Source organism: Candoia aspera, chromosome 12, assembly GCF_035149785.1.
Source record: "Candoia aspera isolate rCanAsp1 chromosome 12, rCanAsp1.hap2, whole genome shotgun sequence".
NCBI classification, from domain to species: domain Eukaryota; kingdom Metazoa; phylum Chordata; class Lepidosauria; order Squamata; family Boidae; genus Candoia; species Candoia aspera.
In genome coordinates this window covers 13,763,550-13,780,487 of record NC_086164.1, presented here as the reverse complement: position 1 = coordinate 13,780,487, position 16,938 = coordinate 13,763,550, and the positions used below count along the sequence as shown (strand labels likewise).

General features: G+C 39.0%; 1 protein-coding gene across 1 annotated transcript; it reads left to right on the top strand.

Moving 5' to 3' along the window:
• The first annotated feature begins 1,257 nt into the window (after positions 1 to 1,257).
• LOC134504249 (TLR adapter interacting with SLC15A4 on the lysosome-like) lies at positions 1,258 to 4,987 on the top strand. The gene is made up of 2 exons (XM_063313366.1): positions 1,258 to 1,429; positions 3,786 to 4,987. The coding sequence occupies exon 2, from the start codon at positions 3,833 to 3,835 to the stop codon at positions 4,700 to 4,702; it is 870 nt and encodes a 289-aa protein (XP_063169436.1). The 5' UTR covers positions 1,258 to 1,429; positions 3,786 to 3,832; the 3' UTR covers positions 4,703 to 4,987.
• Positions 4,988 to 16,938: the final 11,951 nt, after the last annotated feature.

Below are 16,938 nucleotides of genomic sequence, written 5' to 3'. Positions count from 1 at the left end.
GTCTTGATTAGCAAAGCTTGGTGAAATCGTGCCTCAACAGGATGTGTCAACCAGGTCAGATACTGACCCTGAACACATCAAGTCGTAATCCTATACTCACATATTTGTACATAAACAGTGCTGCTTTGCTTGAAGTCTTTCGCACACCCAGAAGAACTTACCCTTGGAGATAATTGAAACTTTCCTAGCTGTGTGGCCGAAGAAAATTATTTCCAGTTGCTGAGTTTCTTTGCTGGAAAAATGCCTGTAACTGTAGGAAACCATGATTTAGGAATCTAAGCAAACCTTGTTATAATAAACCAGGTATTGAACCATCTCATATACATACATACATACATACATGTATACATACATACACATACACACACACATATCCCTTCTCACCTATGGGTGGTATGTGTCTTCCTCAGTCTCAGGTCCTTCACCAGAGGCCTGGGAATTTGAGGGTTCTGCGCAGGATCTTAGCTGTTCCTAGCTCTGCACTCTTCTGGACAGAGACCTCTGAGGTTGCCCCTGGGAATCTGTTGGAGCCACTCTCCCAGCTTGGGGGTCACAGCCCCAAGTGCCCCTACCACCACTGGGACCACTTGGGCCTTCACTTTCCACATCCTCTCTAGTTCCTCCTTCAGGCCCTGGAACCTCTCCAGCTTCTCATAGGCTTTTTTCCTGATGTTGCTGTCACTTGCCACCACTACATCTATTACCAATGGTGTCTTCTGGTCCTTGTCTACTAGGACAATGTCTGGTTGATTGGCCAGTACCTGCCTGTCTGTCTAGATCTGGATGGCCCACAGGATCAGCCCTGTTATTCTCCATGACCTTCTGTGGAATCTCCCATCTGGACTTGGGAGGGTCTAGCCCATACGCTGTGCAGATGTCCCTATTTGGTTGTGCTGTTCAGTGTATGCTGTTCCTGCCTGCATCTTACACCCTGCCACTATGTGTTGACTGAGTTTCTATATCTTCCTTCTCCAACCCTCCACCACAAGTTACAAGCCAGGTTCAGCCTGTCCTGTGTGTCCTCAAGAAAAGGCAATAGGCTGGCTGGGATCATTCTCTTTAAAATTCACATTTTCACTTTCCTAATTTTCTTCCTCTTTCCAACCCAGTTCTGCAAATTGTACCAGTCACTTACAAGATAACAATGCTATCTGCCTCGTTGAGCAATATGGATTTTAAAAGTCAGATCCTCTTTTGGATTTGCTGTCAACGGATGGGTGATCACAGGATTTCCCCTCCCTAGGGGTGACATCTGTATTAAATGTATGAACGTTGCAGAATTACAGAGAGTAAAACATGGCTTGCTGAGCAGAAGCACATCTGGGGAATCTTTGAAAAATACTTCAGAAAAGAACCTTCCTTATGTCTGTTTTGTTGCTGTTTTCCTCTTTGGTTCCACGGAGCATGTGACTCCAGGTTACCAGCAAAGGTATGTTCATTTCTGTAATTTAAAATATGTTAAGGCTACAGTCCAGGGCAGTTTTAACTGGGAGTAAGTCTTACTGAAGGGGATGCTGGATTCAGCAGGACTCAGCTCCCAACCACCCTGCCAGAACCCCCATACCAGCTTGAGATCTCAAAACACTGCTGAACGTAGTTCATTGTAGGGTCTGCAAGTATCAATGACATTTTGGAATGAACATTTTGGAATTCTTTTTAAAATATTATTTGCAATGTACTATATACAGGGAGGACCAAATAGATGCAAAAAATAGCCAATGACAAATACAAATCCAAGCTTATCTGCAAATCAAGGCCGTTCGTACTCCTACTAAACAGCCTACTTACCTTTGTTGGATTATATTATTTTAATATAGTACAAAATCTACCTCTGCAACCTGTCTCCTACAGTTTACCTGTCCTTTTGTCCCGAGAGACACCACATTAACCATTTTGTCATCAGACAATACTGTACAATTTCCTTCAATATTATAGTAATGACCTATATGACTTTATGGCTTGGATCCTTGTTAAGGTCAGGATAATCTTCGTATAGAATCTGCCCAACCTACACAATCTAATAGAGAGAGGATGTTCCAGCTTCCCACCCTGAAAGAAAATGGGGAGATTGAGTTTCTCACTAGTAGCCCCCTCCTTCTGGACTATTGCCCCCTTCCAAGTTTAGGTCTACCCCCTTCCTGATGATGTTTCAGAAGCTGACAAAAATAATCCTCTTCCAACTTGTTTTATGGCAGCTACAAGTTTGTTTATAGATTCTAATAATCTTTAAAGGTATTCGTTAATCTTATGGATGGATTTTATAAATTTATGAAGGTTTTATATGTTTTAAGCCACCCAGAATCGGAAGAATGGGCAGCTATAAAACTGGACATATGAAAATAATGCAGTTGTAGTTGATTTATTTCATTTTCCATTTGGAGAGGCATAAGGGGCTACCTTGATCTAGAAATGGACGTGCTAGTCAATCTGTTTAGTCAACGTTCTGGCATAACTGAATAGTGTAAAAACCATGACGCTTGGGGAGAAGAATCTCAGATACTTAATAGACGTGTTTAACTTGGAGGATTTTCTGCAACTTGGGGTCCTTCAGATCTGATTTCAGAACAGGGCACCAGGTTGAGGAAGTTTTGACCAGGGATGAGAAATACTTGCGTTTACCACTGTTATGGACACGGGACATGGTTTGGGGAAGCCTCATATGCTCAATCACAATTTCCTCAGTTATCTTTTTTTCTTTTTGAGCAATGAGAATCATAATAGTTACAAGATTGTCATGAGAGATAATAATAATAATTTATTAAAAGTATATATCACCTGCCTCCCAGCAACTCTGGAATGAAAGGGCACTTAAGGCCTGCCTTCCTAAGTACGTGAAGGCAATTATTAAAGTGAAGAAGAAACTGCAGTTTGCCTCACCTATGTGTTTTGATAAAAGAAATTAATGTACCAACTTTCTAGATACTTTAAAAAAGAAGGAAAAAGATGTGTAATAGGAATACAGCTAAGGAAAATGGATCAGAGGCTAAATGTCATATAGATTGCACTAAACCATTACTTCCTTAATCACGGTTTTTTGAACAACCTGCAGTCAGATGGGTGTGCATAATATACTAATACGTAACATTACAGCTTACAAATGATAACATGGATTCTCACGTTGCATTGGGCTAAAGCAAAGCAAACATCTTTGTAAGCAATTTCACACATCAAGCCACTCAAATTACGTGGGCAAATTGTTCATGCTTAGGGTATATTATGTTGTGTGCATCCAGCCATTATGATCTGCAAACCATAGTTTATGGCTTAGAATGTTGTATGATCTCAGCCAATTATGAATTAGTCAGGAAGCCCATTCATTGAGTTGATGTCCCCAGACTGATAATTTTTCATTGGCTGGCTTTGCTACTATTATAGTTTGTACTTGAAGCCTTTTCCAGTGCTTGTGGACCAACTGAATCACTGTTTAGTGTTTCTTCTGGAGTACTTAGAACACTCTGGCTGGGGAATTCTGGGTGCTGAAGTCCACACATCTTAAAGAAACACTGGCTTAGCATAAGGGCAATGCAACAAGGAACAGCAAAAGTTTAATCACTGTAAAATATGCTTTCCAAATGTTTTAGATTATAAATACCAGAATTCCTACTTAATGACCATGCTGATTGGAATTCTGGAAGTTGTTCTCCAGTATACCAGGAAGAACTCGGTTTAAGGAAGGCTGCGGATATTTTGGTGTTTTATTAATTGAGGAGCAAATCTCAGTGAATTAAAGACTAGAATGTGTTTTCTCTTCCCTTCTCCAAATAACATCTCTGTATTTTTTAAAGGCATTTTCTCTGCATAGACTTTTTGGAGATTTTTATTCTGAGCTACCATGCTGGCAGAAAGCTTCCTGGCTGTCTTTGCCTATCAGGTTGAGCCCTGTGACTCACATCAAGGCCGGTTGCTCAAAACTGTTGGAGGAGAAACTTGGAAAAGCCAGTCTGCAGATACAGATGCAAATGAAAAGTTCTCTGTGGAATCCAACCAGCCAGCAGCTGATGAGAAGATGGTGGGGATTCATGGTGATAACCTGGATCAGAAAGGTCATCAATGGATCCCTGGAGAAGATACACCAAAGAACAAAAGCCACAAGATCACTCTGTCTGTTCCTCAGAATATGCCAAGAGAGGAGCAGCACTATGAAAAAGAGGTGGATTTGTACAGATCTTGGTCATGCCAAAGTCTTTATCAGAATTATCCTGATCTGCATATTGGAGGTGATCATATCACTGACCATACAGGTGATTCAGGTTGCATCATGGACCAGACCTATTACGAACTGTCTGGTCCTGTTCTCATGTCAAAAGATATTCCCTTAGATATTCCCTTCCCATCACAGAAACCCAAGGTACTAAAGTTGGGTCATGGGGATGAAGTTGGGGAGAAGAGCATGGTTCTCTATAAGGAGCCGCTTTCCAACTCGGTGCTTAACAACTACATGGAAAAAGAAGTTCAGGAACTCTATAAACAGTTTTTGGAAGAGAAGCTGACTCAGTGCAATTCCATCACCCACTTCCTGATGTCAAATGTGCTGATGAGTAATGGTGAGGTCCACCACCCACTGTCTCATGGGCACCAACAAACTCTTTTGCACTCTCTGGCTCGCTTTGGCTTGCACAACACTAGCAGTGGAAACAGCAGTGAATTTAGCACCCCAAATTTGCAAATCTCCACACCGCTGTGCAAAAGAAAACGTCTGTGATGCAACGTGTGCAATGAAAGAAAAGCTGATTCTTTTTTAATAAAAAAAATGGTGCAGTCTTTGATTAATACTAACATGGACAAGCGTTGATGGCCAAGAGGTACACTCATTGTTTCTGGGAGGTGTCAAATGTAGCAGTGAGCAGGACGATAGCATATCTAGAGTGAGGCCCTATCATATATATACAAGAATCTAAGATCTTTCTGAAAGGTTTTCTTTTTAAGAAACATACAATGTAAAAAAACAAAACAAAAACTAAGCCTATTTTAGGGTTTTGCTGCATTTTTCCTGTGTATCAGTGATTTTTAGCAATCATAGCAGGAATTCTAGAGGTGGTGGTAATCGTGATGGTAAAAAAGTAGACTTAAGAGCTGTATTTGACCCTGGGTTCCTTTCTAGCTTAATTCTAAAGCAATTGAACAGTCTAAAGAAATTGCACAGTTTTCCTTAAGATGCTACAGGACATTTGCAATAAGAGACTTACTTACTCTTAGGAACTGTAACTGTGTGGGTTTTTTAAAATAAATTTTATTAGAAGTTTTACGAAGAACATAAAAACTAACACAAACTAATAAAGAGTAAAAGGAAGAAAGCAAAAAGCAAAAAGAAAGAACACGTGCAGAAAGAAAGAATAAAAAAAGAAAGAAGCAGCTTCCCATTTCTTTTGCAGCAAATATAACTACTGTTACAAAATTAACTCTTACTCTGTGGTGACAAAAGAAAGTTCACTTTTTTCTATTATCCAGGTTTTTTTTTTCCTAATAATCAAAACCACAAATCATAAGTGCATTTTTTCCTGTTACATGCAAAAAGTCTATAAGCGGTTTCTAGTGAGTTATAAATATATTGTTTTTTCTCTAATCAAGGAAGTTAATTTAGCCATCTCCACAAGTTCCATCATCTTCACCAGCCCTTCCTCAATTGTGGGTAGTGTCAACCTTTCCACTTTTGAGCATGTAATTGTCTTGCTGGTGTCATACAAAAACAAAGTCCCATGACTTTTTTCTAATTGCCTATCCATTAGTCCCAAGAGAAATGTCAATCTTGGGAACTGCAATTGTGTGATGGTTGGACTATAAGCATACCTGATTCCATCCCCTCATTTTCTTTTGGCATTTCAAAAACACTGTCCTGTAAAGTTCATATGTTTCTCCAGACCAGCTTTCTTTGACTTTATATAAAGTGTATGCTAAGGAAAATCATCTGGAATACTTTCTGGAGAAAGCCAGATGCACTTGGAGAAAGTTGTGAAGGATTCTAGTTGAAATCTTAGAATTCTTCATTGCAAGATACTTATGAAACCATGAGATGACATAAAAACTTGTGACATTAATTTTCTGGTTAAAAAAGACAGGGGAACAGAAACAAAATGGATTTCTGCTTTTTGATATGTCATTCTCTAACCACTTAAGATAATTCATTGCAGATCCATTTTTCTGAAATGGAAACATCTCTCTGGGCATCATCCAGCTAGAATGGAAAGTTTCTGGACACTAGCAAAACAGTTGGTTCTTGGACTATTTAATGAATGGATCCATAGTTCTGGTGAGAAATGTCTCTGCATTTCTACTTTAATGGTGGATTCCCTTGAGTGGCATCCAGTGGCACCAAACTAACCCCAAACAAGGACTTTGGCAGGAATGTTGGTATCCCCAGAGCTGCTTTTCCCCACCTGCCTTTTTATTTTATTAAAACATATTTTAATTTTTTAAAAGATGGGCAGCAGGTCTTCTGATTAGCAAAATTAGGCAACTGCAGCCTGGTACTTTGCGTGGAAGTACACCCAGAAAAGGACAACGATGAGGGGTAATTGAGAGCTTCCAGGGGAGGGATGAGCTGGGGGTGGCAAATAGTGTTCTGATGAAATTGCTTTGTAAATTGTGTCCTCTCTAGCAGCCATTTTGTAAACGGGCAAGTCTTGTCCTACAACCATTTGGGGAGACCTGTTCTCCAAATTGCACAAAGACTCGCTACCCTCAAAAGCTTGGATCTCTTTGCTTGAATGTTTCTACTCCACCTCTGGAGGTTTTTTTAAAAAAAATTGTTAAAATAATGAAATACAAAATAAAGTCTACAATAAACAGTGATAATCCAATGGAGAAAAGAAAAATGATAAGAACTAGGTATAACAACAACAAAACCAACAATTAAAAAAGAAAAGATCCTTATGATAAGCATAAATATCTCTATGGAATTAATTCCATCGTTGAGCTTATCATTAAGTTTGGATCAGGTGTCATTTTCTCATTTTTAAAGCACAAAAACTTCTCAGAAATAACAAACTCATAACCTAGATCCAGTCTTTAAAATGAAGAGAGTGACTTTTCCCCATATACTGTGTGTGTGTGTGTGTGTGTGATTTTTTTCTTGAGATGGATGGATGGATGATAGGGAATTCTCCTCTTTGCTGTACCCCAAGCTCGACAAAGTGAATTAGGACACTGAAATCCTTAAACATTTCTTCTCATAATTACATTGACATGCATATCAATTTGAAACCAAATGAAAGCTGTAACAGAACGAGACTGAATCATATGCCTTAAAGAAGCTTCAAAGATCTTACATCACCAACTCCATCTCAGGAGCTGTGGCTAGTGGACAATTTCGAAATGTAATAAAGTACAGTGAACAAGGGAATAAAATAGGTTATAGGAGAGCAAATAAACACCACAGGGTTACCAAGACAAACAGTTATGCTCTCAGTGACACATGCCTTCTCCTTAATTGGCTGATTCCAGTTTTCTGTCTCCAGATCTAGAAGAGTTCACCTGCTGTAATTCCTAGAATTCTTAAAAGTTTAAAATATGCCTGAAAATGGAGATGGAAGCCATTCACAGAGAGAGAGATATCTTGCAGCTGCTTGAGGACCTCATATGCTGACAAATCGCTCCCCATCTACCAAAACAGGAAACTGGATGATTTTTTTAAAATTGCCAACAGTACAGGCTAGACGTAATAATATTGATTCCTAGCGTGCTAGTACAAAATAGTATAAAATAGAACATCAGTGGGAGAAGCATGCTGTTGTATTTGTTCTTCGTTTAGAAATGTGTATCATTATATTATTCTTTTATAAACATGAGTGGAAGGAAGGCATGCATAAAGAACAGCGAGTAAACAATATAGGTGGTTCAGACCAGATCTTTATTTTTAAAATACAGATATTCCCTTTAGCCTTCCCTGCATGTTTGCTCTTCATTAAAAAAAAAAAAATGCAACTGCAGCAGAATGGCTGAGGTTATAGGGAGAAGGTTGAAGATCTCAATCTGTGTTCCCTGAAACCCTCTGGGTCTTTACACTCTGGCCCCATCTCCTGTTTGGGGTGACAACTTGGTTATTGCTGCTGCCATCACCTATCCACCAAAGGGACCTCACCTGGTGTCTACTCCCGAACCTGTGAATGTGAGATTAGCGGGCTCTCACATTCTCTGCTTTCTTTCTAGCAGCTACCAGGTCAGATTTTAACAAGTGAAATAACTGATATAATACAAACTGCTGACTGTAGAGGCATGTAAGCCTTTGGTCCTCTCTTGGAGAGAGAATGCCATCTCATGGAGGGTTAAACAAAATGAAAAACAAGATAAAATATCAGAAGCCCTTGTTAACCTGAAACACTGACATGTAAACATTCACTGTTGAAGAGGTTCAGTTACACAGGGGAAAAAGGGGGAAATACGGAAGAAAATAATGATGCTCTAGGCCAGTGTTTCTCAACCTTGGCAACTGTAAGACGGATGGAGTTCACCTCCCAGATTTCCCCAGCCATCCACGCTGGCTGGGGAATTCTGGGAGTTGAAGTCCACCCATCTTAAAATTGCCAAGGCTGAGAAGCACTGATGTAGACAGAACACAAGATGGGGCTGTTCTGTTACTATCAGCCTCTACAGTCGCAAATGAAGATTTTCACTACTCCAAGTTCCCTAATTGAGAGATTTTCAAGGTATTAGTAAGGTGAGGTGTGATGGAAATAAAACTTTACGACAAGGTCTAACACTTGAAGGGCTGACGTTCCACCCTATTTCTACGGAGGAACAAAAGAACCTTACACTAATCCCATACAGGAGACAGAAATCAAAATCTGAATGCACTATTCCTGGCTAGACAGTTTTACCTATCTTCTACCAAAGTAGAAGCAAAATCATCTTATCTGAGCTTCTTGGATTGCTACAGCACCCTGGGGATTGCAAGCTTTTTGCAGAGACTGGTGGGAAGATGAAAATCTCTGTTCCTTATCCTGCCTCTTTCCCCAGCTTGTCCAGAATTCTGCCCGCATTTTAAAATAAAGGGGCTTCTCTCTCTCCCACCATGAGAAAAGCTGGAGTGATTTGTATGTGACAAAGAACATCTCTTCCTCGTGATTTTGTATTGAGCATCTGAGCCTGTCTGCCACTACCCTGCATTCGTAACACGTTCTTCATTTTCCTTCACACTATAAACTCAAAGTGGCCTGCAAAAAAAAAGAAAAGTTAACAAAACACAATGGTTAAACAATGCAAATTACTCAGAACAGATGTTTCATTCATTTCAAGTATTTCTAACCCATGTATTCCTCCACAGAGTAGTGTTTGTACGGTAATAAATGTAGAAAGCGCCAGCTTGGCACTGTGGTTAAAGGCACCAGGCTAGAAACCAGGAGACACTGAGTTCTGGTCCTTCCTTAGACATGAAACCAGCTGGGTAACTTACTCAGCCCTCAGAAGGAGGAGGCAAGGGCAAACCATTTTCAAAAATCTTGCCAAGAAAACTGCAGGGACTTGTCAAGGCAGTCTCCAGGAGTCAAGAATGACTTGAAGGCCCCCACGCACCCAGATAGAATAGAGTAAAACTTAAAAGCAGAATGAGGAAACTTTAATTCACATTAAAAATGAAGTGGAGTTTTAAAAAAATCTTAGTGATTCCCCTACAGCTTTAAAAGGAAGTTTGCTGCTTGGAACAGATCTGTAAAAAGGTAATCCTGCATGGGTAAAGAGATATTACATTAAAAAAAAAAATCTGTGTGCCTTTGAGTCAGTTTGGATTCCTGGGAACTGCCTGGACTAGTCCCTGCAGTTTTCTTGGCAAGTTTTTTCAGAAGTGGTTTGCCCTTGCCTGCTTCCTAGGGCTGAGAGAAAGGGACTAGCCCAAAGTCACCCAGCTGGCTTTGTGCCTAAGGCAGGACTAAAACTTACGGTCTCCAAGTTTCTAGCCTGGTGCTTCAACCACAGCACCAAACTTGCTTTCTTCTGGCATTAGTCCCTCCCTCCCAAAATCTCACATGCATTTTTATTCTGCCTGTCAAAAGAAAATAGCAATAATTATATTAAATCAGTAATAATGACTTTGCCGATACCAAAAAGCAATCTATCAATCAATTTTATTTCGGTCATAGGCTAGCATACAACTAGTAACGTAACAATTACGCTAAAATAGAAATACAAATAAAAAGTCATGTTGACAGCATAAAACAGGGTAAAGATGAAACTACCAAGGCAAAATTACAGAGTGCAAGTATTAAAAAAAACACAAGAATCCTATAAAATTACAACTAATTCTACCATGAATAATCTAAATAGTATAAACAACTAGGGCAAATAACTATAAAAGGACATAAGCAATACTAAAATTTGTAAAACACTACAAGAATGTAAAACTGTGCTAACTTATATTATCAAATCAAATCAATTTTTATTCAGTCATAGACCAGCAATTAAACCAGAGAATTCACATCTAATTAGAATAAAAGAGAAAACACTGAAAATTCTAAAAAAATTCTAGGAAAAATTTGAAGAGATATTGCGGCATGCTGTACAAATTATAGAGCAATATTTAGCTATGGTCAGTGAAACAAAATCAGATCGGTCTGATAGAAACAGCTTGAGATAAAAAGAATCTGAATGACCTGGGATGTTTAGTAAAACATTGAGATAATAATTTCTGCCAAGCATCTGCATAGAGGGGACAGATACCAAAAAGCAGCTGCCTGACTTTGAGACCACTTTCTTTCATAACGAGTCCCCCATGAGGCAGAGATGGGCGGTAAATTAATTTATAAATAAATAAATAATACATAATAAAACAGGCTCTGAAGGTAACTGAACTTCTTTAGGGAAAGAGGGAATTCCATATTTTTGGTATCAGCATCTTCTCGATTGTCTTCATTGCCTGCTAGCACTTCTGAAAGTGCCCACTGGTGGGCAAGCAGAATTGTCTAGAAAGACACACACCTTCTTCTTCCCTGCTCCCAAGGGCTATATGTGGCCAATCCCTTTTGGTGACCCGTGTGGAGTGTCTCCAAAGTTCAGCAATGGGTTTGCTGAAAATCACCAATGTATTTTCCAATTCTTCGGAGGCTGGAAACACACCCCAAAATGTAGTGAGAACTCTTGAGTAGGTCTCACTGCCTTTTCAAAAGAGAAAAAGCTTAATCCCTTCCAAGAAGATAACCAAATATCCCAGCTTTATCCATGTGTGTGGGGGTGAACCCATTCATTTTGCGTTGGCTTTTGTGTTGTTTCCCCCCCCCCTCCCAGTAGCTTCTGTTTTCAGCACTGGGGTCCCACTGGGAGCTGAAAGAAAGAGATTCAGTTAAGAAAAAGCTGAATAGACTTTTCATCCCTCCCTGCCTGCTTGGAATCCTTCCCCCCTCCTCCACACTGAGAGGTTCAGAGGCTAATCTGCTTTTCCAAACTGATTTGCCACACTCCCATTATTTTGATCCTTTGGATACTATTGTGAACAGCTTGTTAGTGTTGCATGGATGGCTCTGAACACGAGAGGGCAGCACAGAATGCAGACGCCCTGTGTTCTTGCAGACGTGTCAGCCTATGGTGGCAAAAGACTGGAACTGTGGTAGCATCTTTCTGACAAATGTGTTTTCTTTAAAGGCATCAGCATTCTTCAGCTGCAACTCCCTTCATCTGATGCATCCGATGGTTAGCTCCCAAGAAAGCCTATGCCTTTAAAGAAAACATGTTTGTTGGAAAAAGGTGCTCCCAGAGTCTCGATTTTTTGGCAATCTTGCTAGGGTCTACTCAGAGGTAGCCCAATAGAAGACTTCAATAGAAGTCTTATTCCTAGGTCATCAGAGATAGGTTTGCAGCTTAGTGTCTGCAAATGCAAAGGACCTAATCCTATCTAAACAGATACAATGGAATATCAGAACTGCAAAAATAAGAAAAATATATCATGATCACCGTTGAAATCAGGCTAGGGAAAACAGCAATTCAGTTAACATAAATCAGAATTCATAGATCCACACATTCCAACAGCACAAACACAGCCTTAAAACAAGGATATAATAAAATGCAGCACATACTTTGGGCTACACCATACTGTTTTGGAGCAACACGATCTTCAAGATGCCAGTCAACCCTCACTTAAGACTTCTAATTCCAAGTTCTTTACCCTCCCAAGGGCTTTCATTGCTCCCCTTCAAGCCACAAGGCACTATTCCATGACCACAGTCCTACCACTCCTTTTGAAAGAAGATTTGGATCATCTTAAGCTGAAAGATCATGGAGGTAGAAAACACCGCTCTGATTCTAAGATGGGTTCGCAGTCAGTTTAAGAAATTCAGGCATCAGAAGATGGGAGAAGTGCCTATCCAAAAGCTGGAGTCTTGGGGTATAAAGGATTCTTCAAGGGAAAATTCTCATGAGTAAGAACTCTTATCTCTGAGGACCTGCAGCTGAGCTTGAGTGGTGGCTTTGAGCTCAGGTTTGAAAGTATTCAGTTCTTTTGGTAAGTCTCTTTGAAGTTCTGGGTAACTTCATGGACAAGCTACTACAGTGGTTTTGTCTGTAATAATACAGAAATGTGGAGCCCCTGGTGCTCTCTGAGCTTGGTGGTTTGCTTGTAGATGTTTTGTTGCCCAACTAGGCAACGTCATCAGTGCCAATGAGTGTGGAGTTATCTCCCTGTATATTATATATTGCATATATTACATATAAGCTACTGTATATAAACAGGGAGGTAACCCCACACTCACTGGCACTGATGACGTTGCCTAGTTGGGCAACGAAACATCTACAAGCAAACCACCAAGCTCAGAGAGCACCAGGGACTCCACAGCTCAGCCTTGAGATACAGATATTCTCTTCTGTTGGAATACAGAAATGGCTTGGCCCTGCCTTCTTCTAATTTCTCTTTCATTTTCCTAGTTTCACCTCTAGTCCTAGGACTCTGAGTTCAGACAAGGTTGGCTGGATACTGCCATCTGCTGAGATCAACTTTCCAAGAGCTGGATCTTAAGAGAGCATCTGTTCTCCTGTGGTCAGACTTGGGATAGGTTTGCTGAGAAGTTCTCTTTTTTATTTTTTTGTGGTTTCTCTGAGATAACAAGGTTTAAGCTCAGGTGAGCCTATAGCTCCTCTCTCTGTGTGTTCTGGTTCATAAGACAGTCAAAAGTAACCAGCTGGGGCCCAGGAGAGGAAGACTGAGTTTGGAGCAGGATAATAAATTCCTTCCCCGTAGTTGTTTTTTTTCCTGAGTATTTTTTTCCCCCCAAACTTGAATCTTCCACATTCCTGCTGATATCCCCTCTTGGGCATAACTTGGACAATGATTTTGCTGGGGATGTTCCTGAAGGGCTACTATAAATGGGCTGGGGATTTCTGGGAGTTGAAGTCCACACATCTTAAAGTTGCTAAGGTTGAGAAACACTGCTCTAGGATCTTTTGCTTTGGCCAGATGAGAAAGGGAATTGTTTAAAGAAATAATCCCCTTGGAAAACGGGAGGTCATCTTGCAGCCACAAATTCTCTCTCTGTGCCACGAAACGGATGCCAGGGTGGGTTTGCTGACCCCGCGAGCCAGGTTTCTAAAGCAGCTTCCGAGAAACCAGCCAGATGGAAGCCAAGTGCTCATTTGCATACATAATCATATTTATGTTAAACAGACCGATTGAGCACAAGCATGTTGGTAAACAAGGCTGACAAACAGCAATCTGGTTAAAATTACATTGAGCGGTATAGCATATTTGCATTTTCTGGAGGGTGGGTAGAACAGTTGGCGATAACAAGGCAGGCTTGTGCTCTGGTTGCCAATCAAGCTGGCAAGATTTGTTTGATCAAGAGACCTAGTGGCAACCTGTGCTGGCTGGGGATGATGGGAGTTTGGAATTTTAGGCATTTTTTTTGTAAAGAATTGTATTAAGTTTGAAACAAAGATAAAAGCTACAAAAGCAAAAAGAAAAGAAAAAAAGAACTAAAGTGTGAAACACAAGAAAAAAGTTTTGAAGATTACATAAAGAAGTGACTTCTGACTTTCAACAACAAGAATATACAGCAATTTCCATAATCAATCCCTTACTCTGTATCAAACCAAGATCATATTATTTCTATAAATCCTTCCATTAGCACATATACAAATCACTAATGTAACTGCTCCTTCCCCTTATATTAAAAGGAAAATATATATATAAATCGAATTTAAGGCATCTGAAAGCCTCCATGGGGGGAAAAGTTGCATTATGGCATCGTTGAATAAATGAAGAGAAAACAGCTTTAAGGGAGAGGGGATGGTACTTTGGTTATTCTTTAAAATAGCCTTCTCTTTCCCATTTTCCCCAAACCTAATATGCATCACTAGTTTTGCAGTATAACCCCCATCATCCTTTTTTTAAAACTACTTTTCTTTATTTATTTGGTGAAATATAACAACCAGAAGATATGATGAAGACCAACCAAAAATGTAACAGTGCTAATAAAATCAGAAAAGAATACACAGAGTAGTGATTAAATGAGTGACATGTGAAGAAATTAAAAATAGATCCATAAAGTGTTAATATGGAACTAGCTCATTTCTTTCACCTATTATTAAATCTAGCCATATAGACCATCTACAATATTGCTCCATCTTCTCAGCTTTAATACAGTCTGTTATTTCAATACAATGATATTTGTATAATGATATGATATAAATATATAATTTATATAATGTATTTATATAATATCTAATAAACTTAGATTCTTAATATTTAGGTGCCTTAGAGTATTGAATATAAATAAGAGGGGAAAATGGATATTCTATCATATTAATTACAGTTTTGGATATTAATGTTATAAACATAATTATTTGACTTTTTCTTCAAAGTTAAATATAACATTGGAAATGAAATTAAACAATGGAGGAAGAATGTACATCAAGGTATTTGTTTTATAATAAAAAAAATTGGTCTTAAGCTAAATTGCTTGATATTAAAATCTCCATCATGTTTTTACTTGGGGTGTGTGTGTGTGTGTGTGTAGATGTATGTGTTTTTATACATGTTAATAAAGGAAAAATAACTGAACAAAACAGGTTTAACAAATATGAAATAAACCCCCATCATACTTGATCATTGGCAAGACTAGTGGGATTTGCAATCCTTTTTTTCCTTCTTGAATAAAATTTTTATTAAGAATTTTACGTACAATAGTAAAAACTAATACAAACTAAACTTAGAGAAAGAAAAGAGAATGGAAAGAAAGGAGAAAAAGTGCAGGGAAAAAAAGAAAAAGAAGAAAAAGAAAAAATATATAAAGAAGTGACTTCCAACCTTCATCACAAGTATAAACAAATTTAATAACTCTTCACCCTCTATAAGGTTAAACAGATAACTCTTCATTCTATATCCCATCCCTTATCTATAAGCAAATCCATAAAACATCAATTTCTCAATCCTGATGTCAGCAAAAAGTCCTTAAAGGGTTGCCAGAACATTGCAAAAAAGAAAAGAAAAGAAAAGTCTTATTTTAACCTTGATCAAATAAACCAACTTTATATTCCTTCCCTTTACTTCTAACACTCTTAATCTTTAATTCAGTCAAATATTGTCATAGGATTTGATTTTTCTTCAATTCTTCTTTATCCCATTGCATAGATTTCTTCAAGGCTTTAACAGGCTTCTTTTGTAGAACCAATAAGAAAACGTTTTCCAGGCCATTCTCTTGGTTTATCGTTTGTATTTCCCTTTTAATTCTTAAAACATCAGCCAGTTTCTTTAGTATATCCAGTAAAGACTTTTCAAACTTGTTGTTCCAAAGATCTCTAATAGCTTTAAGATGGTTAATAGGCAATTTCTGAAAGTGACTGGAGGTGAGGTTTGTGAACTTAGTGTCTTTTAAAAGGCTTTGCCATAGTTGTCTCCTGGCAGTCAACCCCATGGAAAACTGCTACCTTGCAGTCTGCTTGTGAGGAGCAGCCATTTGGAGCACATGTGGGCAATCTCCCATCCTCTTCTAATCCACAGAGGTTGGCTCCACTTTTGCACAGCTGTCTTTAGTTTGCCATACCTCCCTGGGAAGTTTGGGATTTGCAATCCTGGATATGGGGGATGGAGGGAGGGGGTCATGTTGAGGAAGTTTGCCTGAAAGGCAGACTGCCAATGGAGGGAGAAAAAATATGAAGCATGGTTTATTATTACTTATTTTACTGCTTTGTATTATATATGTCAATTTCTCCAAAAGCTTTTGTGGAGATGATTTCCCTTCCACTATATTGGTCAATAAGCAAAGACAAGCTGCTCAGAGGAAAAGTTTTCTTGTTTTTGTTTTTAATGATAATTTATGTCAGGCTGCTGTTTACAGCATTCCTTGTTTGTTTATATCATTTCTGTTCTCTGTCCTTGGTGTCTCTCATGGACCAAAAGGCTATTGATTGCCTTACTTAAAAAATGGCCACAGAACATTATGCAACCTTTCTCACTGTGTCTTTCTCTCTCTCGTTATATGCAACTAATGTCATTGATTTAACAGGAATCAGGATGAAAATGCCTTGCTAGAGGAGATAAAGATTGATCCTCAGATTTAAGCGTCAGTTATATTCAGCTGAAACGCCTTTGTTTAATAAAAGCATTCTGTATCAGGAAAGCAGATAGGGTGAGAGATCTCAGATCTGTTCCAGAGGCCTCTCAATCTGCCCCTGCTTGCCCCACCTCTGGGCATTAGGCTAATGTCTTGGCAGGTCCTGCTTCTTTCATCTATCTTTCAGGGAGAAAGAACCTAGTCTGGTATCTTCCCACTAATTCTGGTTTGTATGAGAAAGAGGGGTCTCACCAGATGTGTTGTGTTGCAGGTAGTAAAAGGGGAAGGAAGGAAAGAAAAAGAAAGGAAGAAAGGAAGAAAGAAAGAATTTCTATAATACAACATTCAGTACAGATTTTATGGTGTGGATAGCGGTTTCAGTCCTTCCTTCCTTTTTGGGGGAGATAAATCAATCTTTTAAGAGATGAACAAAATCAAATTGTATTTTAAAAAAGCTCTAAAATATGATAAAGGA

Excerpts from the sequence above, each read along its gene's own strand:
- LOC134504249 (XM_063313366.1), top strand. The coding sequence starts at position 3,833 with ATGCTGGCAGAAAGCTTCCTGGCTGTCTTTGCCTATCAGGTTGAGCCC.